The sequence below is a fragment of the Melanotaenia boesemani genome, chromosome 16 (genome assembly GCF_017639745.1).
Source record: "Melanotaenia boesemani isolate fMelBoe1 chromosome 16, fMelBoe1.pri, whole genome shotgun sequence".
Lineage (NCBI taxonomy): Eukaryota > Metazoa > Chordata > Actinopteri > Atheriniformes > Melanotaeniidae > Melanotaenia > Melanotaenia boesemani.
Genome location: NC_055697.1, coordinates 31,819,141 through 31,841,398, shown reverse-complemented (window position 1 = coordinate 31,841,398; position 22,258 = coordinate 31,819,141). Strand labels below are relative to the sequence as shown.

At 44.6% G+C, this 22,258-nt stretch overlaps 1 protein-coding gene across 2 annotated transcripts; it reads right to left on the bottom strand.

Annotated features, from left to right (window-relative positions):
* Positions 1-675: 675 nt before the first annotated feature.
* Positions 676-20,661, bottom strand: ppp2r5d (protein phosphatase 2, regulatory subunit B', delta). 2 transcript variants are annotated; one of them, XM_042010080.1, is made up of 17 exons: positions 20,392-20,661; positions 14,967-15,053; positions 14,331-14,502; positions 12,638-12,837; positions 12,397-12,507; positions 10,469-10,561; positions 10,246-10,376; positions 10,111-10,170; positions 8,665-8,773; positions 8,485-8,538; positions 8,015-8,185; positions 7,760-7,887; positions 4,751-4,852; positions 3,429-3,501; positions 2,820-2,867; positions 2,625-2,735; positions 676-1,995 (listed from the first exon to the last, which is right to left on the bottom strand). In XM_042010080.1, the coding sequence occupies exons 1-17, from the start codon at positions 20,416-20,418 to the stop codon at positions 1,858-1,860; spliced, it is 1,815 nt and encodes a 604-aa protein (XP_041866014.1). In that variant the 5' UTR covers positions 20,419-20,661; the 3' UTR covers positions 676-1,857. The 2 variants fall into 2 exon arrangements, with proteins under 2 accessions (XP_041866014.1, XP_041866013.1); XM_042010079.1 differs by having other exon boundaries at positions 14,331-14,508; positions 20,392-20,658.
* Between the last annotated feature and the right edge of the window lie 1,597 nt (positions 20,662-22,258).

The following is a 22,258-nucleotide window of genomic DNA, read 5'->3' as shown; positions in this document are numbered from 1 at the left end:
AACAGTCACGTTAAAATAAAATCCACTGGATTATGTCCGAGTCCTGGAGAAAATCCTCCGAACAGTAAGGCTGTTAAAACCAGGTTACTGAAACAAAGGCCTCATCCAGCACAGGTAGTGGATACTTTGCTTTAGGTCGCGGTTCATGAAATTACCTTAAACTTTAAATATCTTTTAAATAATGGTGGAACAAACCAAAGTTTTAGCTGCACAAACGTTTGACACCATTTTGGTCAGATGTGAGGGATGTAGGCGCACCGCCACTCAGATTCAGAGGGGTGGTTTCTTCTTTTCACTTGAAGCTGCTCCGATCAAACACCGACTTTAAAGCTCGTTTTCTCTTTTTGGTCGTGTTTCACACATTTGCTGTTTCCCGCTCAGGACTGTAGATCTTGTTCTGGTTAAACTGGTACCACCTGATTTCCTGTCCGGACTGGTGAGCTTTTCTGTTACATGAAATGGTTCTTGACCTGCGTTTGAGGGAAGCTCGTCTCTCCCGGTGAGCCGGAGCTGGCTCTGTTGTCGGGATATCACAGAGAATCTAAACTTAAATCACAGATGAACCTAAAGTTGTTGGAGGTTCAGACTCTTCAAAGTATTGATTAGCTGACTGATGAAAGAACCTGCAGATCAGCTGGAAGTCCGAGTGTGTGTGTGTGTAAGTGATCAAACATGTTGACTGTATGTTTTTATTTGTTCTGTACATACATGAACATCTGTACAAAATCAGACTGGATGTAATGCTTGCTCTAATTAAACATCTGTACATGACAACAGGAAGCAGCGTTCAGATTGTAGTGTCACGACTCGAGTACACGGAGAACATCGCCACCAGGTGTGCAAAGATCTGCTCGCTACTGGACAAACACTGTTCACCGTGTCCCCCAGAGATGGGTACATGGACCTGCATCACATCCAGAACTTTGTTTCAGGTAGCCATTTTGTCCAGCAGCGAGGGAGGAAGGGGGCGGGGCTATCCCGCCCGCCCAATGGAATGCTCACTGATTGTGATTGACAGCAGAATCTCTGAAGGACACATCGTTTGTCAGGGGGAGAAGCAGCCAATGAAAACAAATGGAGAAAAGAGGTGCAGGTGGGTATGACTTACAGTGGGCGTGGCCATCGTACAGTATGCGAACACAACCGCCCACTACAGAGAAAAGGTCGTAAATCAGAACCGATGATGTTCCATAAAATGTGACGGTCCAAAACTCTAATTTACGCTGACCGCAACTGCACCGACCAATCACAGGCAACCTTTCATCAACAAGTTAAACCTCTGAAATTGTCACGACGCCGTTTGAGTGGCACCATCAATACAAACATTTTAAACCTATCAGGTCTTTTTTTTTCTGGGGGGCGGGGCTGCTTCCTGACTGGACATCTGTGTGTCTTATCATCATCATCATCTTCAGTCTCGAGTCTGAAGAGGATGCCTATTCGGTGTCACATGACCGATCAGCTGATCTGGAAACGTGAGCATGTGCGTGGCAGGGTGTTCACAGGTTGTTAGACTCCTGCAGTGGAAAGGCTGCCGGTGAGGCGTTCAGGTACCATCAGCAGTGGTTGAGTGGAGACAGAGCAGCAGCAGGTGGAGGTGTTAGTGCGACATGAAGCTGATGTCCAATCACAGTGGAGCGCTGACACACAAACGGCACGTGGACGGACGGAGCTTCTACAGTGTCCTACTTGTCATTGGCCACCTGAGGGCGGAACTCAGTTTCTTTTCATCTTTTTTTCTTGAACGCAGCGTCTGCTCCGTCCTTATCTGCTTCTCCATGACAGAGATAACTTCCTGGCCACAGAGAAGGGCCGAGGGGGGGCGGAGCCTGGCTCAGAGAGGTCCACCTGTCCCGGTCAGAGCGCCTCCTGATTGGCTGTCAGGTACTCCTCAGCTCTTTTGTGAGCTTCCAGAGCTTTGATGGTGTAGACGTCCTGCGGCAGCTCCGACTTCCTCCTCATCAGGACCTTGTCCTTCTTCAGGTCCTTCAGACCCTGAGGACAGAGATGGACAATGATCATCTACTGAAATCCGCTACGTCTCCAGAACCAAAACCAAACTTTTTTCGCTCCACCTGATGGTCTTTAGTTGATGAGCCGGATGATGATTATATAATTTTATATTTTTATTTATATTTAATTTCACTATATACACATGCTTCACAGCTTCGACACAATAAATCTACAAAATCACCAAACATTTAATTCCAGAAACCTGAAGCTGAAAAATCCAGTCTTTCACATGAGAACTTTTCCAGATCTAGAAGTTACTACGCGTGTAGTAATCCTGACCACCTGACCTGACTCCCCTCATCATAAAGCTGAAGTCACATCCATTAAGTCAGAAAGATAGAACACGTTCTCCTCCTGCCTTGGAAATGTTTTACATTCAAGCAGAAAACCTGAAACCTCACACATCAAGAATTACAGTAACTTTTATTTTAAAAAATGACACCAAGTTTTTTCTTTTTTTTCCCACATTCACCAAATTCCTTCCCAGAGCCTGACTCTGGTGGGTCAGTTTTGGCCCCCCGGCCATGTGTTTGACACCCTCATGGTAGACGGATAGAAACAAACTGTTCACAGACAGGTGATCGAGAGACGTCTCAATCAGGTGTGCGTACCTGTGAGGCTTCGCTCTCCACGGTCTTCTTCAGCAGCTGGATGTCCTCAGCGGTTGGCGTCTCCGTCTCCATCGAGTAAACGGCCACATTACTGTCGCTGTATAACATGTACTGAGAACACACACACATCAGTAAACCTCACAAACACACACACACAGTGTAATGATCCCTGTGAAAAACCAAACATGAGCTGACCTCCTCCTGTGGGTGGAGTCCAGGGCGGAGTGGGTGGAGCTTGTGACTCTGAAAGAAGGAGAGTCAAACTGGAAATTAAACATCTCTAGAGAAAATTGATTAATTAAACTTATTAATTAATCTGAAGATTTTTAAAATGTCAGAAGAACTCTTTAATGGCTCTGAGGTGACCAACAGTCCAAAACAGAGAAAAATGGAGAACTTCTGATAATCTTTCGATAATCAGATTATCCTTCCATCAGGCTGTTTATTAATTAATCACCTCCTGGTTCCAGCGATTCTGCCTGAAACGGGTCTGAGCCCAGCAGAATTCAGGTGACTGGTACCAGTAAGTGAGGGTTCTACCCTGGACAGGCTTGGACCACAGGAGCACCTTGTACACGAGACGATGTCTCACTCTGACCGATTTAACGTGGCAGAACTCTTCAAACTGGACTCAGAAAACACGTCAACGGCCGGAGTTCTGATGGAAGGCTGGAATCGGTTCAGCCGTGTCAGAGTTAGATCACATGATGTCTCGCACACGCGTGTCTGATGAAGTTCTCAGCTGAACATGAAGAGGGTGTATGACGTGTGTTGCGGTGTGGACGCACACACAGGTGTGTGTACCTGTGGGTTCTGTCGGGCCAGTTCCTCGATCTTCAGCCAGACCTCCTCGCGCTCCTTCAGCTTGTACTTCTCTCTGCAACACATGCACATCACATGGAGCTGAAACCTAATTAGTTATTGATCAGTTATCAGTTTTATTCATGTCCTGACCAGAGGTTGACCACTGAAACACCTGGGCAGGACAATTTGGAAAAAGAAAGGCAAAAAGAAAAGAAAAAAAGAAATTCAAATTAAATTGAAAATGATTGTTCATCATTTTAGATATTGGTTCTTGTCATGTTGTGATTTTCCACCTCCAAGATAAATGTCTCGTCGTCCATGGTGTTACGTATCATGTGAGACCCTCTCTCACCTGACGGCTTCGTGCCCGTGCCGCTGGTTATGATGTAATGTTGACGTTTCAGAGTAAAATACGATCCAAAGTCTGGACATAGTGTTTTCATTTTAAAATCGGCCAGATCCACCTCGCTTTTATAGACAGGACTTTGAGCCTGAATGATGCGCTCTGCTCTAGATTTACTCGGTCTCCAAGCGGTAAGCAGGAAAAACACAACAGCCGTGTATTTTTAGAGAAGTGGAGTGCCAATGCCGCTTCACGTGCACTCCAGAAACGCTCCGCGGCGTGCCCGGGGGAAGTGCTCTCATTGGCTAGAGTTGCTGCAATCAGCTGATAAGCAGAAAAACAGCTGCTTCGTGGCGCTTTGTGTTCGGTGGAACATAGAAAGGCGACAAAATCAGGCTGAGGGAGCTGCAGAAGGAATTCAGGAGGAAGGCCAGACAGTGTGGAGAAGAAGTTAACATCAGGAAACGCAAAAGAAGCATGGAGGGGCTTAAATATCATGATGGGGAAAGCATCCAAACCTGCAGTGACTGACTCCTCAAACCCCGCCTCTCAAGCAGAACAGCTAAACAACCTCTTAATCAGTTTCAATAATACACCCACCTACCTACTTATCTACCTACCCACCTACCTACCTACTTATCTACCTACCTACTTATCTACCTACCCACCTACCTACCTACTTATCTACCCACCTACTTATCTACCTACCCACCCAACCACCTACCTACTTATCTACCTACCCACCTACCTACCTACTTATCTACCTACCCACCTACCTACCTACCTACCCACCTACTTATCTACCTACCCACCCACCCACCTACTTATCTACCCACCCACCTACCTACCTACCTACTTATCTACCTACCCAGCTACCTACCCGTCTATCTAAGGGTAAGCCTGACGGATCGTCATGAATGGGCTGCAGCTCATTCTCATTGCTGTGTGTGTGTGTGTGTAATCAGCGAGGTGTGTTTACTTCTGTTTCTCGGCCTTGTACTGCTGGGTGCAGTCATCAAACAGCTTCTGGTTCATTTCCATGAAGAGCTTCAGAGCATTGTAAATCAATCCATGGATGGTCCTGAGGAAGAAGAAGAATCAAACTTCAGCCTGTCTCACTCTGATCATGTGACCCGTCAGGCTGCTAAGAGGAAAGATGAAGGTCAGAAATAATCTGGCGTCTGAGGTTCCGTTTTAGAAACCACACGACTATGCTCAACAAATAAAGGTTACAGAATGGATTCTGAGTCCGTATCATCATCATCATCGGAGGTGAAATCTGCATCATTGAACTGCCACCCTCTGTTGGAGCCATGTCATCAGAATCAGGTGTGTTGGAGCAGGAAACATCCAAAACCTGCAGGACCAGTTAAACATCTGCCTACAACGCTGACATCAAACTGTCATCTTTTTAATCACACTGGATCAACCCAACTCAACTCGTCCTCATCATTGTAACAACCTCAGTTTAAGAGGGAATAAATCTCTGAAATCAAAACATTTCACAGCTGAAATAAACCAAAACATTAAAACTGGTATCAGGTATCACCAGGCCTGTCACGATAAGCAATAAGTACGATAAGAAAAAATGAGCACAATGAGTTTGTCGGCCGCCATAATTTATTAGTTTTTTTTTCCTCTCTCTTACTTTACCATAGACTGTGTATGACATCCGGTTTCACTGTGGAGTATCTCGACTGAACGCTCTGGTTTCTTGCTGAGTGATCTCATACTTGACAGCAGCATGTTGCAACAGGAGACCGCAGTGAACCACTAACCTGTGTGAGCCGGTATGCTGCATTTGTTTTACAGCGCTGCCAACTCTCACGCATCAGCCGTGAGACTCGCGCATTTGAGTGGCTTCTCACGCTAAACCTCCGATTTCTCACGCTGAAATACACATCACACATGCTTACATTTGGGAGGATTCCCAGTGGGCTGCATTACTTTTGGGCCAGTGTCCTGGCGTATATGAAAAAGTTGCAGCGTTGCATCACAGCAGCGCGGTTCACTCACTGCTGATAGATCAGTCCAACACGCAGTGAAGAGGGAGAGATTTCAGCTTCACAAACAGCAAGATGCAGATTGAAGTAAGTAGGTGGGGAGTGGGGGGAGGGGGCCGACAGCACCCTGGTTCCCGGGGTGTGCGGCTGGAACATCGGGGTGTGTGCTGGCCTACGCCGGGTGGCTGTCTGGGGGGGTCTGGTCCTCCTAGGCATGTTGCGGGCCCTCTGCCTTTGGGGGGTGGGGCGGCCGCCTCTGGGCTCCTGGGGCCCTGGGCCCTTCGCTTGGGCTGCCCTGGGTGGCCGGTCCCTGGTAGGGCCGGCGGCTGCTGATCTTGGCCCACTGAGGCCTGTGCCCCGGGACCGTGGGGGGCTCTTGCTGGGGCTCTCCTCTGCTGCCCTTCGGGTGGGGCTGGAGTCGTCTTTGTGGTGGGGTGGCTTGGGTTGGTGCTCCGGGTCTGCTGCTGAGGGCCCGGCCCAGGCCCTGGTCTGCCTCTGGCCTCCGTGGAGGCGAGGTGGCATTTGCATGATCTCACTCACCACTCTTCATCACTGATCACTCCTTGTTTCTCATGCTCTGCATGCTGACACAGTCACTGAGTTGTCTAGTGGGTTTTAAATACTAAGAGATAATTATTACATTTTTTTTTTTTTTTAGTTTTCCTGTGAGTTAGTATCTGGTCGCTGTTATGTCTTTTTGATTTGGTTATTATTTAAAAACTCTTAATGACTAGCAGCCCTGTTTTTTTTTCTGTGTGTGTGTTTCTGCTTTCGTAAAAGTTGTAGGAAATTTTCTGGTGTGTTCATGTACAGGTGTAACAGTTTGTTGTCTGGTGATGGTGTGGATTGAAGGGTCGTTTCCTTCTTTCTGTGATCTTTTTGTCTCCTTTCTTCTTTCCCTTTTGTTCTTTTTGCTATTTTCCATCTTTTTCTGTCCCCTCCGGTCAGGTCCAGCAAGATTACATAGATTCCGTGATTCAAAGTAAATAAATGAATAAATTAATCAGATTATCAAGAGGAGCCTTACCCATAGGCCTCCCCTTGGCAGAGCAAATTTGTTCAGCACGATACAGCAAACAGATTATCATTTTGCTGCTACGATGCTGGACAGGACAAGTTAAAAAAAAAAAAAAAACAAAAAAAAAAAAACAGCAATGACGCACAGTTAGTTTTTTTTTTTCTAGTTTTTTTTAATACAGAGGTACTAACTGGAAGTTTTGCCGGTTTCCCCGTCTGGGATCCATGTTTAATATTTTTTAATATATTTTTTGAAGGGCAATTTTGTTTACAGAACAGAGACTTTATTTTCTATCATACTTTTTGGTTGTGTTTGATTTTCATTCATTGTTAATGAGACAGAGTCTGTTCTATTTTTGTTTTATCTTAAATTTCTTCCAGTTTCAGTATAAAATGTTCTTTAGAAATTAAGTTTATTGATCTTTAAAAGAGTGTACTTGCATTATTATGGCATTGTCATTATATTAGTTGAAAATGGTCTCAAAATGACAAAATAATCGGTTTGCGCAATATTATTGTTTATCGCGATAATTTCTGAAAAAATTTATTACACATCAAAATTTGTTATCGTGGCAGGCCCAAGTGTCACTTTACTCTTATTTCATTTCTCATATTCAAACATGATCCCTGAACAAATTTATTAGGAATTTATTAAATCCTGAGGTTTAGGTAGAAAAAGAGGTGAGACACTTTCAGGCTGCAATGCATGATGGTCTCTTTCTGCTGATTACATCATCTGTCCACTACTTCCTGTGTACCAGGAGACAGTAGCAGAGATTCAACTCAGTTGTTTGAGGACACAGGAAGTAATCTTCCTCACAATTTTGTTCACAAGCTCCAGAAAACTTACACACACTCACAGAGGGCAGTTTTGATCAAAGTTTGGACCTTTGACAGAGACTCAGGGAGTCATTTGGTCCTCACAGAGACAGAAATACAGGGCATAAATGCAGGTGTGTGTGTGTTACTTGTTCCAGTGGCTCTTGGAGTTCTTGTAGAGGGCAGGAAACATGATGGGGAGGATTTTTGCTGCGTTGTCACTGATCAGACTCATGATGTACTCGTTGTTCCAGTAGTACAAAGCTCTCTCTGCCACCTAAACACACACAGCCTTCATCATCATCATCATCATGATGTCAACAGATATGAACAGCAGTGTTGCTCTTCAGGACAGGATCTGGTTCTGGCTCAGGCGGTCTAACTGCATGTTCTGGTCCAGGTACCTGAAAATGTGGGCTGGACACACACTTGGCGAGCTGTCTGAAGAGTGGCTCCTGGACTTTGACGAACTCAGATGGCTCGATGACGTCCAGAATCTCCTCCAGCTCGTTCAGGAACATCACTTCCTTCGGACTGTGAGTCTTGGGCCAGAACTTCAGCAGACCCATGATCACCTGCAGGGATCAGAGGTCACCACAGGATAACAGCTCAGGTTAGAAACCTCTGGAACCACCGGAGGTGGAATATCAGACACGCGTTTGTAGTTCTGCAGTGACACCTCCACCTGCTGAATGTGTGCACATGTTCATGCACGTTTCTACAGGTCAAGAGATGTGGTTCAGGCCGAGATCACCTTCTATTGTTTAGATGTTTCTGCTCTGTGACCACCATTTAAGTTACCAAGGAAACCAAACACTGCTGCCCCCCCCCCCCCTCAGTGTTGTCATGGAAACAGTGTCTGCAGAATACTCACAGGCTCCGTTAGACTGCTGTCCTTCTCGAGGAACTGAACCACGCAGTAAGCCAGCTGAAGAAGGATGACAGAACAGTCAGTAAAAGCAGCCTACAACAGACAGCCTGCAGCAGACAGCCTGCAGCAGAAAGCCTGCGACAGACAGCCATGATGGCCCACAGTGACAGACTGGTCTCTAACCTGGGGGTGGTAGACGCTCAGAGACTTGACTTTATGAAGTGGAAGCAGAACTCTGATCAGAAACATCTTGTGTTCTTCTTTCAGCGGCAGAGCGAAGCCGTTGATGATGCTGAGAGACAACAGACCAGAGTGTGTTACGCAGGTCAGAGTGTGTTACGCAGGTCAGAGTGTTACGCAGGTCAGAGTGTGTTACGCAGGCCAGAGTGTGTTACGCAGGCCAGAGTGTGTTACGCAGGTCAGAGTGTGTTACGCAGGTCAGAGTGTGTTACGCAGGTCAGAGTGTGTTAAGCAGGCCAGAGTGTGTTACATAGGTCAGAGTGTTACGCAGGTCAGGGTGTGTTACGCAGGTCAGAGTGTGTTACGTAGGTCATAGTGTTACGCAGGTCAGAGTGTGTTACGCAGGTCAGAGTGTGTTACGCAGGTCAGAGTGTGTTACGCAGGTCAGAGTGTGTTACGTAGGTCAGAGTGTGTTACGCAGGTCAGAGCGTTACGCAGGTCAGAGTGTGTTACGTAGGTCAGAGTGTGTTACGCAGGTCAGAGTGTGTTACGTAGGTCAGAGTGTGTTACGCAGGTCAGAGTGTGTTACGCAGGTCAGAGCGTTACGCAGGTCAGAGTGTGTTACGCAGGTCAGAATGTTACGCAGGTCAGAGTGTGTTACGCAGGTCAGAGTGTGTTACGTAGGTCAGAGTGTGTTACGCAGGTCAGAGTGTGTTACGCAGGTCAGAATGTTACGCAGGTCAGAGTGTGTTACGCAGGTCAGAGTGTGTTACGTAGGTCAGAGTGTGTTACGCAGGTCAGAGCGTTACGCAGGTCAGAGTGTGTTACGTAGGTCAGAGTGTGTTACGCAGGTCAGAGTGTGTTACGTAGGTCAGAGTGTGTTACGCAGGTCAGAGTGTGTTACGCAGGTCAGAGCGTTACGCAGGTCAGAGTGTGTCACGCAGGTCAGAATGTTACGCAGGTCAGAGTGTGTTACGCAGGTCAGAGTGTGTTACGTAGGTCAGAGTGTGTTACGCAGGTCAGAGCGTTACGCAGGTCAGAGTGTGTTACGTAGGTCAGAGTGTGTTACGCAGGTCAGAGTGTGTTACGTAGGTCAGAGTGTGTTACGCAGGTCAGAGTGTGTTACGCAGGTCAGAGCGTTACGCAGGTCAGAGTGTGTTATGCAGGTCAGAATGTTACGCAGGTCAGAGTGTGTTACGCAGGTCAGAGTGTGTTACGTAGGTCAGAGTGTGTTACGCAGGTCAGAACGTTACGCAGGTCAGAGTGTTACGCGGGTCAGAGTGTGTTACGCAGGTCAGAGTGTGTTACGCAGGTCAGAGTGTGTTACGCAGGTCAGAGCGTTACGCAGGTCAGAGTGTGTTACGCAGGTCAGAGCGTTACGCAGGTCAGAGTGTGTTACGCAGGTCAGAATGTGTGTGTGTTTGTATTACATGGCAGAGTGCGTGTTACCTGCCCAGGATCTCCAGCAGCTCAGCGATCCCATTGTGATGTTCTGTCTCATAGATAAATCTGTAGAACCAGAATACCAGTCAGACACACACTGGGAACACCTGTCTGTTTCCTTGTTTTTAGGTGTTTTCTCACCTGTAGAAGATGTTGTTGATCTGACGACGTATGTACGCCCGGAGGCCGAGGAACTTGCCGTAGATCCGGTGGAGGATGGTCTTCAGAAAGTCTCTCTCTCTGGGATCTTCGCTGTCAAACAGCTCCAGCAGCTGTAACAGTTATCAAACAGTCAGTGCATCACCTGCCTCACCTGCTCCATCTGAGGTCACACAGCAGCACACTCATACAGGTCAGGTCTTACCGACAGTACAAACTTTTGGTCGATGTATTTTTTGGCAATGTTTGGTTGAAAGTCTGGAGACTCCAGGAAGCGAAGGAAGAATTCATACACCAGCTGTGGAGACAAACATGTGGCTCAGATCAGGTTTTGTTAGCTGGTCTGGGTCCAGTTTAGATCAGGGTCTATTAGCTGGTTGAGTTCTGGGTCCTGGTTTATACCTGCAACTGTCAATCAGAACTTTCCATTTTGCATCAGTTAGCTTGTGAAATATCAGATAAAAAAGTCAGAAGTTCTCTCTTTTCTCATGCGCCCAAGCATGAAATCTGCATGGTAACTTTTAATTTATCTTTCTTTTAATCATTTCAATGTAATTTATGATTTTACTGTGTTTCTTACTATCTGTTGGTGCCTTTTACTATTTCTTAATATCTGTAATGCTTTTGTTTTATGTAAAGCACTTTGAATTGTCCTGTACATGAAATGTGTTGTACAAATAAACTGCCTTGCCTAGTTTGTTTTTCTCATAAAACATGGAGACCATCCATAAACCACCCTGTCGTTTTTAAATATTTATTCCATTCATTAGGGCAGTGGTTCCCAACCTGTTTTCTTTAGGAGACCCCTTCATGCATATACTAAAAAGCCATGGAATCCCTGTGTTGAAACCATGCTTGGTTTTGTTTTCAAAACTGAGATTCTCACCATAAATAATGTAATCCTGTCCTTCGATAAAGACAAAGTTAAATTAAGTAACAGGGACAATGTGTGGACATTAATCACAATGGCTCTTAATGTTCAAAGCCTCAGGGACCCAATGTGCTCTCTGGGGCCCCAGTTTGGGAACCACTGCATTAGAAGACTGGATGCTGCGTGATGAGTCTAGAGATCTGCTGTGGAGTTTCAAGCATATAAACATAGAAAAATTATATGTATGTATAAATATATATAAAAATCTAGGGATATTTGTTTTTTTTTAATGTCAGAATGAACCTAAAATGCGCTGTAACCTCTACAGGTGAATTTAATTGTATTTATTTTAAACTTCTTAACACCCTACATTTATGAAATATATATATATATATAAATTGTCCCCTCGCCCTCCGTGGGCAGTCTCATCCATCCAAGCTCGGGTCCTCTACCAGAGGTCTGGGAGCTTGAGGGTTCTGTGCAGTATCTTTGCTGTTCCTAGGACTGCACTCTACTGGACCGAGATGTCTGAGGTTTTCCTGGGATCTGCTGTAGCCACTCTTCCAGTTTGGGGGTTCCTGCCCCGAGTGCTCTGATGACCACGGACACCACTGTTGCCTTCACTTTCCAGGCCTTCTCAAGTTCTTCTTTCAGGCCTTGGTATTTCTCCAGTTTCTCATGTTCCTTTTTCCTGATGTTGCAATCGCTTGGTATTGCGATGTCAACCACAACGGCTTTCCTCTGCTGTTTGTTCATCACCACAATGTCCGGCTGGTTACCATTACCATTTTGTCGGTCTGGATCTGGAAGTCCCACAGCATCTTAGCTCGGTTATTCTCTACCACCTTCGGAGGTGCACAGATGTTCCTGTACACTGTACCAGCCACTTGGTTATGACGCTCATATATATATGTATATATATACACACTGTGTGATGTTGGTGCCAAGTTTCAAGTGACTGGACCATGTAACATTAATGATGGACAGACTGAAGTTTTACATCATCAAACACTGATGAGTACGACTCATAACATTGATGTTGACTTTGTTTATGAAGACATGATCTTTAAAGAAACGAGATGTCTGATTTTATAGAATAAGACAAAAACCTTCACTCCTAGTCTGCTATAGTTCTTTGTGTCTCAGTGCATTATGGGTAGTGATGAGGTGTCTGCGACGTCTGTGCAGCAGCTGCCTTTCAATCCAGTTTCAGCTTCACAGACAGACAGACCCGGCTGCTTCATCAGCTCCAGGTAACGCACCTGTAGGTGAGGCCAGGCCGCCTCCAGCGTGGGCTCATCCTCCTCAGGGTCAAACTCTGCTCCAGTTGGGTTAGAGGATGGAGGAAGAGTCCGGAACAAGTTCATTGAAAACTGAAATGACACAACAGCTGTTACTAAAACTTACTCAGATCTGATGTTCTCCATCACCATGACAACAGGGACATCTCTTTGGAACCGAGACCTTGTGTTAAATGTAAAAATTAGGTGTGTGCGCTCTCACCATGATGACAGCCTCGGGGTAGATGGACTCTGTCACCACCTCACTGTTGTGTGTGATGTACTCCACCATCTCATTAAGCCCCGCCCTCTTCACCTCCTTGTATTTGAGGTCGCTGAGCGGGTCGCTGACAAAGTCAAACAGCACACAGCACTGACGCAGCTTCTGCACGAACAGCTCCTCTCGTTCAATAGGTGGGGCATCTGAAGAGGGCAGGAGAAGGAGTCAGTAACCACCACAGAAGAAGAACGGCTCACACACTGTCAGTAACTTCCTTTAGTGTGTTCTCCAACAGTGGCTCGTTCTTCTTTTGTGTTGTTGGATGGGTTTAAGGCTGGTTTAGGTTATGTTCGGCTTGGATTTAGTACAGATGTAGATTATATTCAGGCTGGGTTTAGGCCAGGTTTAGATTAGGTTTAGGTTATGTTCGGATTGGGTTTAGGCCAGGTTTAGGTTATGTTCGGCTTGGATTTAGTACAGATGTAGATTATATTCAGTGTTACGTCCCACTCTGGGGATGTGGGAGGGAATAACAAAAGGTATGCCGTGGACAGATGTAAAGTGAAACAAAGCAGGTTTTATTGTTGTGAGCATAAATAAAGATTAAAACCAGGTGGCAAACATAACCCAGTGTTGGGGTTAGTGAAAATGCTGAAAGAAACACCAAAATGTTATTACTAAAACCTTACTCAAAATCCGCCGGATAAACCAAACTAAGATTATAAAACAAAAGAGTGCACATAAGCCGGCGCACTTAACTAAATAACAGAAGTGCAGCAGTTCCAATAATCTAAGAGAAATACGTTCACAACCAAATAGCCTAAGCTAGCCCAACACATGCGACCACTGTCCTTTAATATCTAAACACGAAGGTTGAATCAAAAGGCAGAACACAAACAACTCAAAGCGCAGCCAAAACAAGCTGTGTGCTACACGAAGGTAAAGCCCAACCAAAACGAGACTACAATTACTCCCACAAGGGAAAACACAAACAGCCATGTTTAACCTGGCTGAAACCTCGAAGCAGTCTACTTACTAAAAGGCTACCATTTAAGCACAGAAAACACACAATCTAGTAACACAACCACAATTCTGCCAAGTTGAGGGGAAGCCGTCTGTGCTATCCAGCTTCTCCTTCCAGAATGAACACAGCAGTTGTTCTTTATTTCCGGGATTTCGGCAAGCTGCAATGTGGTTGGCTGGGTAATGAGCTAATCAGCGGGGAGGAGACCGGGGGTGCGTCGGGTCTAGCTACTCCGAACTGACATCAGGGTCTGGCATTTGCATACATGACAAGCCACAGGTGTCAGCAATGAGAGGTGTCCGTAACATTCAGGCTGGGTTTAGGCCAGGTTCAGGTTATGTTCAGATTGGGTTTAGGCCGGGTTTAGGTTATGTTTGGCTTGGGTTTCAAAGCTGGTTTAGGTTATGTTGGGATTAGGTTTCAGGCCAGGTTTAGGTTATATTCGGCTTGGGTTTAGGCCAGGTTTAGGCTTTGTTTGCCTTAGGTTTAGGCCAAGTTTAGGCTATGTTTGGCTTGAGTTTAGGCCAGGTTTAGGTTACGTTCGGATTGGGCTGAGATCAGGTTTAGGTTATGTTCGGCTTGGGTTTCAGGCTGTTTTAGGTTATGTTCGGCCTGGGTTTAGGCCAGGTTTAAGTTATGTTCGGCTTGGGTTTCAGGCTGGTTTGACATTACCTTTGAGGGCAGGTAGCTTCTGCAGCTCCCGGTTCTTGGTCAGGCTAAAGCGGGACGAGCTCTGGCGGCGCTCCTTCTTCACCAGCTGAGGACCTCCAGAGTATTTGATCTTGTTGAGCTGGGTCGGAGGCGGTGTGCTGTTACTGGGACGTTTGCTGCCGCTCTGCTGCTGCTGTGACTGAGACAACACAGTCATAAGTCACATTCACAGCTATTATAATGAGTAAACTGTAAACATAGGAAGGGTTCAGTGATAAACATAAATAATGTTGATCAATCCTCCTCTTTAAGGAATTATCAAGTTGGAAATGTTTGTCAGTTCATGTGGAAAACAAATTTCAGCCAGTAATTAACCCATGTGCCTGGCTGTACTGGGCTGTTCCTCTGTAGTGTAGTATTGACCAGGACAAGCTGGGCTCAGCAGGCCGATCACCATCAATAAGTTATTTTGAGTTTGGCTGTAGACGTGTAAAAGCTCTGCAGCAGCTCTCAGCTGTCGCTACAGGCGACCAGACGGGTTTTTACTTCACATCACTTGGTCAGACCCCATGATGGACTGGAAACCTGTCCGGCAAACAGCAGCAGCTGTCTTGCCCTGCAGAGGTCATGTGGCTCTCATCTGGTCATGTGACTCACCTCGTCAGAGTTCTCTGAGGCTCCATCCTTCCCGCTGCTGCTGCTGTTGTTGTTCTTCGTGCTGCTTTTGGCAGATTTGGTCGTTTCCTGTTCAAACAGAACAAACATTTAAATGGAAGATAAAAATCACGTCGTTCAAAGCTCAAACATCTAAGTTGGGATCTCCTGATTCAGGTGTGTCACCTTCACCAGATCAGCTATGTTCCTGTAAACATCACCGTTATGGAAACCAGACCCCAAGGCGTCGCTATGGGACAAATAAAAACAGAAGAGCTTGTTAACTTAGAAGAGCTGATTTGTTGAGTTTTTATCAGAAAGCCATCAGTCAGCAGAGCTAACATCATTTATCTAAGAAATCATCCACCATCCAGCTCTTCGTCTTGGACAAAAACTACAGGTTCCTTACAGGAACTGATGAGGAAGCTTCAAGAACAACAGAGAATTTTTACTGATGAAGAACCACTGTACACAGACCACCAAGTTCAGCTGTTCAACACTACTAAAAAACAGCAGTAAAAGAAATGTTGGACAAGTTTAATGAGCAACCAAACCAAAGATGACGTTCTCAGCTTCCTCCCACATTTATTACCAACCTCTGAAAGAACAGGTGGAGCTTTAATCCGCTTTTACATGTGTAAAAATCTGATTTTCTTCTGAAGATGTTAGCGTTCTTATTGCTAACATTTTCAGTTAAATCAGAAGTATAATTATCTGTAGGACAGCTGCTTCTGCAGAGGTCCAAAGATGAACAGTTTATCTCCACAGATAAGTTCAGAGTTGACCCTGCAGCAGCAGAGCTGATTGTAAACACCTGAGGTTTACCTGCAGAACGTCAGCCTGAAGGCACATTTATGCTCGACGCAGAAGACGGATACACAGACGGACAGACAGTTTCGTCTGCTGATGAAGACGATGACAACAGCTGTAGAAACTGTGTGAGCATTGAAGACAAACTTATGTGAGTGATTAGGGCGTGTTGGGCAGTTTATACTTTATAGCGACGCATTACCGCCGCCAACCGGGGTCTGAAACTGACGTCGGCTCGCGAGAGTGAACTCTAAACTTAACACTGCCCACTAGTGGAGGAACTGACTTAACAGCCATGGCAACGCAAACCAAGCATGGAAGTATGAGGACGGCGACGTATGACGTTTGAAACGGACGGCGCTATTTACATACGTAAGTGAGCATGAATGAGCCTTTAAAAGACATGTAAACATAACTGAGTTGTCAGAACCGGGCCAACACACACAGGTAAGACCTGCATTCAGCAATGAACCAGTCCCAGATGTTCCCCAGATGTTCCTCAGAGCTCTGCAGAAGCATGAAACCTCCACCTCTGTGCATCTTTGTGTAAAACCAGTAAAGATCAACAGTGACCAAGCCTTTTCTCATCTCATCGTTCTCTCAAGTCTTGGCTTTCAGGAGAAAAAATATTGTTATTGAAACAAACACACAACAGAAACTATTTCCATGTTTCCACTTTTTCCTCATTTCCAGTTATTCCTGCTACTATTTACCTGCTATCCTCACTAAACCAACTCCAGCTCAGCTGCTTTGTGGCGCCACCGTGCATCAGAAACGTCTTCTTGGCTTTATTCCAGCCATAGAGGAGCATTATTTTTCTTCTTTTCACACACACATAGAACTTTCTGCTCACTGGTTGATCTTTGGCTGCTCCTGATTGGACGTTACCGTCAATCTAAGCTCTCTGATTGGTGGAAAGTCTGACAGGAAGTGGCTTCATCATCATGTCCAGGTCTAAATAGAGGTCTCTTAGCAACATAGTAGTGATGGTGATGTTTTTATGGTGAAATGTGATAAATAATGCTGTTATCATGGATCATTGTGGATTTACCAGATAGAGTCTCTGAATAAAACTACATTTAGTGGCTGGATTGTAAACCTCCTGGACGGATAGAAATGCTGGAAAACCTCCGTAGATCAGCTAAAGGGTAAAATATCCATCACATTTACCCCACAGAGCTACACACCACCGCTGCTGGGAAATTCTTGACAATATAAACCATCTAGTGGAGTTTTAAGGGTTAATGAAAAGAGGTTCACAGCTGCTCTGGTTTAGTGGTGTGTTTCAATTTTACTTATTTAACGTTCCATTTTAAAAAAAGAAATTAAAAATATTTTTTCCAGTTATTTCATTGATGTATTTCTTACTCTTCCCTTTATATCTTTTCTGATTTAGGTTTAGTTTATTTGCATATTTCATGGCCCCAAGGAGCAGGTGAGTCAGTGGAAACTCAAGTTCTGGTTGTGATGAATCATTCATTAACTCAGTCTGTTCATATGGAAATCTACATTTCACTTAATGTGTGTTGGAATTAAAATAAGCTGCATGGACATTCAGGTCCGATCCTTTTGACGAGTGCATGGAGGAGTTCATCTTTTAAACGGATCAACCACAATCTTTCCTCAGCTTTTAAATCCACCTTGTTATTCTATCTACAATCATTTGGCAGATGCTTTAAGTGACTTGCATGAGAGGTGTTGTTCACAAACAGCCTGATGTGTTTGTTTCAGCCATGTGATCCAGTTAGTGATTTACAGAACAGGATCAGAGCAGAACATCTGGTTCGCATCCCAGATGGTGTTCAGACTGCAGCCACTCTTGGCAACCAGTGTTTAAATGATGCAAACCCATTGAAAACCGCATCCCAGGTTCAGTCCAAACCTCTTTATTCCCAGGAAGGCTTATTACGGAGTGGAATATCTGGGAAGTATCCAAGTTTCAGCCATGTCGCAAAGGAAAGGAGCTTCAGTGCCTCCTTTATTATCTCCATCAGAAACAACAGCAGGGGATGGTCACACCCCCCACAATGCCTTGCTGCAACAGTCAGCGTCAACCTCTTTTAAGGATTATTATTTAAACAGTTTCATTTTCACAGCTGAGCGTCAGCGTGGTCGTCTCGTCCCGAGTCCTAAAAAAACTCCAGCTTTCATGATCTTTTCCAACGAGGTCAAGGAGAAGTATTTTAAAACAGATTAAAACTGACCGCAGCAAGAGAATAATTCATTCAATAATAACCCATTATTAATTAGGGATGTTACCATTAGGGATTTTCTATACTACAAATGTGTAAAATCACATGTACATAAACTTACAGGCCTTTGATGCCAACATAACAAAATAATATAATAAAGTAAAGTAACCAAGAAGTCTCATTCCAGCTAAACAATAAATCCTTCATATTAACTCTCAAGAGAAAACACATGGAAAAGGCTACAGGACCTCTACCTGGACTTGGGAGGCTTCTTCCTGGAAACTTCATTGTAAAAATGGTTTTAAACATTTCTTTTCAACCCGAGGAAAGAATTTAGAAACGCAGGAGAAACATCCAGCTAGCTTTGACTTCCAGCTGTCCTTTAGCAAAACAGCTGCTGTTTGACACACAAATCATACAGGAAGAGTGGAAATAAAGACAGAAACATGACCATAAATCTGAAATTAAAAGATTTTTTCTTACTGTTTCACTGTACAACACTTTCGCAACTGGAGTTGTAGTAAATGTGCCATATAAATAAAACTGGTATTCTCCTACAGGCCGTTGAACATGATGGTAAAAAAGGCATCAACCTGATGGCGAGTCGATTATGTCTGAACAGGGAAGACTGCTCCATCGATGACAAGGCGAGAAGCAGGGCACACCTGGACAGGTTGCCAGCCCACTGCAGGGCCACGGTGAAACATATTTGACGTACTTCCTCTCTGACTACAACTTTTTATGGCTTTACAGGCGGGTGTAAAAACACCAAAGAAACCTGATAGTCCGTTTTAAGGCTGATTTAATCCACGGGTGCCCAAGTCCGGTCCTGTTTTCAAATGGCTAAATTCCCTCATCCGCATGCCATTCAGCTCTGCAGAGGCCTGGCAACGAGCCATTCAGGTGTGTTGGAGAAGGGATGCATCCAAAAGTTGCAGGATAGTAGATGTCACCGGACTTGGGCACTCCTGATTTAATCCGTTCATTTGAAGGGAATAACTCTTCCTCTCCTGTACTTTCCCACTCTAACACAGAACAAAATATAATGTTGTGTAACTTTGTTTTTGCTCCGTGCGCTGATCTGCTGATATGATTCGGATATAATATTTTATGGAAAGTGACAAACTTGAGAATATTTTCCTATTAATTCACTGTGTTGTTTAATAGTGTGATTAATTGTGAAACTGAGTAATGATGACATCCCACAGGTGAATCACAAAAAGTCCAAAGCTCTTAATTTCTTCTGTGGTGTTTTAATGACACTGACTTGGACACTATCTGAACAACCACTAACCCTCAGATGGAAACAGGACTGTAACACCTAATTATCTTCAGAGAATCATATCTCAAAATGTTCTGAACTGTTTTTATGATTTAGGAGCATAAAGAGAACACAGCGGTCTGACGCTCTTACACAGGATAACTGTGATTAGTTGATAGGATGGACAGATGGACGGATAAATTCATGGATGGATGCGGTGGCATGAACATGCTCTAAACTGTGTGGATAACAGATTCCCAAGTTCAACTACGTGTGAGTGTTAATCCGTTCCACAGGTTGTTCCCATGAGTGGAAACAACTATAAACTGCTCTGTTGATTACAGAAGTCTGACCTGCAACTAGTGAAAAGACGTGTTTCAGTCACATTTCCAGAAGTTTATCTGTGATTACTTAAGAGCCCATCAGACTGCTACTTCAAGGAGGATTATAAGTGGCAGACTTATTTTTTTTTATCTCTGAAAACTCAACCTCTGCTTTTTAGTTTTTAGTGTGTGTGTGTGTGTTATTAACAAGCGGCTAATCGGTGACTCCCTCCCGTTCACCCTCCGTTGAATCGAACAGGTGAACCCCCATCAGTGCTCTCAGCTCAGTCCGTTAAACGGCCCCTCCACCACCATCAGACCGACCCTCATGAACGGAGCTAACCTGCGGCTCACCGTCACATATGTCATGTTTCATCAACACGCACGCGAGCACAGACGAGTCACCTCTCGGGAACAGTTTAATAACGGAGAACTGCTGTTTTCCTGAGGATGAATAATTCAGAGTAAACTAGCAGCGGCTCCTCTCGGAGATCAGGCAGCGGCTAACCGCTTACAGTTAGCAGGGAAACGCCTGCCGATAGCATCGCGAGTATCCGTTACAACACCTGCATCCCACCGATTAAGTTCAGTTCTATTTACATGATTCAGTCAGAGCCTGGGAAAACACTGATTTGACTGCTGCTAGCAACTCTGTAGCTAGCAATAGCTTAGCCGTCCCATGCTAGCGGGGCCTTAGCAGGTCAGCTAGCAGGTTAGCTTCCCGCCGCTCGATGATGTCTAACGTCTGGAGTCAGCAGCTGAATTAAGTTCTGGTTCGCAGCTCCTCCGTTAAATTCGAGTGTGAAATAGATTATACTGCGGAACTGCAGCCGCCGGCTTACCTTCTCCTTCTTGGTTTTATTCGGCATCTTGACCGCGTCGCAGGGTTTTTCCACGGAGGTTCCGTGATGTTCCTCCACGGGACTCAGACGCTGTCACTCGGTCTGTTTCAGTTCCCTGCGCCCGCTTCCCACACGGCGATTCCCATTGGCTATGTGTAACACATCTGCCTAGCGACGCGTGGTAAAAATTTTCTGATTGGCTGACAGTGCATTTTAATAGCTAGGGTGAGGCTGCAGGGAACTGAGGCAGGTCTGGAGTCTTCCCCAGCAACAAAACACCTCCAACCTGATGATGAGGATCCCTGTAGGTCCGGACCGCACCGCAGAACTATCCAGAGGCTTGACTCCAGGAAAACGTACAAAAACACTCAGTCACGTGTCACAAATGAAGTTAATACGGGTTTTTTTTTTTTTAATGATGAAAGAGGTTTAGCAGAAACATGGCTCATTTACAGACTTAATTCTGCAGATGTTGATGTTTTGTTTTCTTATTGGCGTTAATCCGTGTTTAAAAAAAGGGGGAAAAGACTGATCTATCAGACTGATTTACATTCACAACGCAAATCCAAATGATGAATAAACCAAAGTTTAGTGTCAGTCCAGATGTTTAATACGGCCACAGCACATTTAAAAAGAAGGGTCACTCAAACAGCCCATTTAGCTCCAGGCAACAAGTCTAAATGTTTGATCTAACTGCACAAATTGTCAAAAACTGAGGAAGTCTAGTTCAGTTTAACACATTGCAATTTAAATCAAAGTGGAGAAGCAATAAAGGAAGGCATAATTGTGATTTATCAAATCAAAATTTATTTATAAAGCACTTCTTATACAGGAGGAGCTTTACATAATATAAACAACAATGTTTGCATATTGTAAACAATATAGAATAACAATTGAAACAGCACCCAATGGGGTCCAAATTGTGAAATAGGGCTACAGTACAGGACCCCCCAACCACCCACACACAGGCGATCCCCATGGCAACAACCCTGCACACCCAGCAGGCATCACTCCGGCATGGAGGAGTGATGCCTCCCAGTGAGGAGTTAAACATGTTTAAAATTATTTATTTAAAGTAAATAAATAGAAAAATAAATTAGGAGAAATGCAACATGAGATCAAAACCTCCACCTTCTGAGTTTTATCCTTGATATGGTAGAGAATCAATTCAACAAGACAAAGACATTCAGACCTAATTAGGCATTAGAAATAATACAGATTTAAAATAAAACTAAGAAAACACCGTTTCTCTGCTTGCTTCAACAGAATAAACCTTTACTATTTACAACTTAATGTAAATCAGAGACAGCTTAACATTTAAATCTAGTGAAATGTACTTTGATAATGGATTGTATAACCAGCTGGGCATCAGCATGTCAAACGACTACAAACAAGTCCTAAAAGCCTCAGATAGAAAGCTAAAACTTACCCTCGCTGCAGGAGCTGCAACACGAGCCGTTGATCTGGTAAAATGTTAAAGATTCTCCACCTTTAGCTCCAGCCACATTACAAGGATCCGCCGTGAAATAGAGGCGAGGAAGTGTGTTTGGCCTCTTCTTGTTTCCAGTCTGGAACATTTCACCTGCTGACACGAATCATATTTGCTAGAAAAACTCTCGTCATACATGATTTATTGAATTATGATCGCACACATCAGTTGCTTTGTGAAGGCTTGATGCCATCGCTTTGTTTCCTTAGCTAGGTTATTTTTATAAATTAGCTACAAAGTTATTAATGTGGACTAATTTGTTTTAACTGGATCACAACGAATGAGCTTGAATGGATTACGTCTGTAAAAGTGCCTTGAGATGACCTTGTTGTAAATTGGTGCTGCAGTCAAATTTATTTATGAAGCACATTTAAAACA

Coding starts and splice junctions, on each gene's coding strand:
- ppp2r5d (XM_042010079.1), bottom strand. CDS start 20,418: ATGCCGAATAAAACCAAGAAGGAGAAG. Junction 10,562..12,396: donor CGGCCTGGCCTCACCTACAG/GTGCGTTACCTG, acceptor TTGTCTCCACAG/CTGGTGTATGAATTCTTCCT. Junction 2,868..3,428: donor TGGCCCGACAGAACCCACAG/GTACACACACCT, acceptor TCCTTCTTTCAG/AGTCACAAGCTCCACCCACT.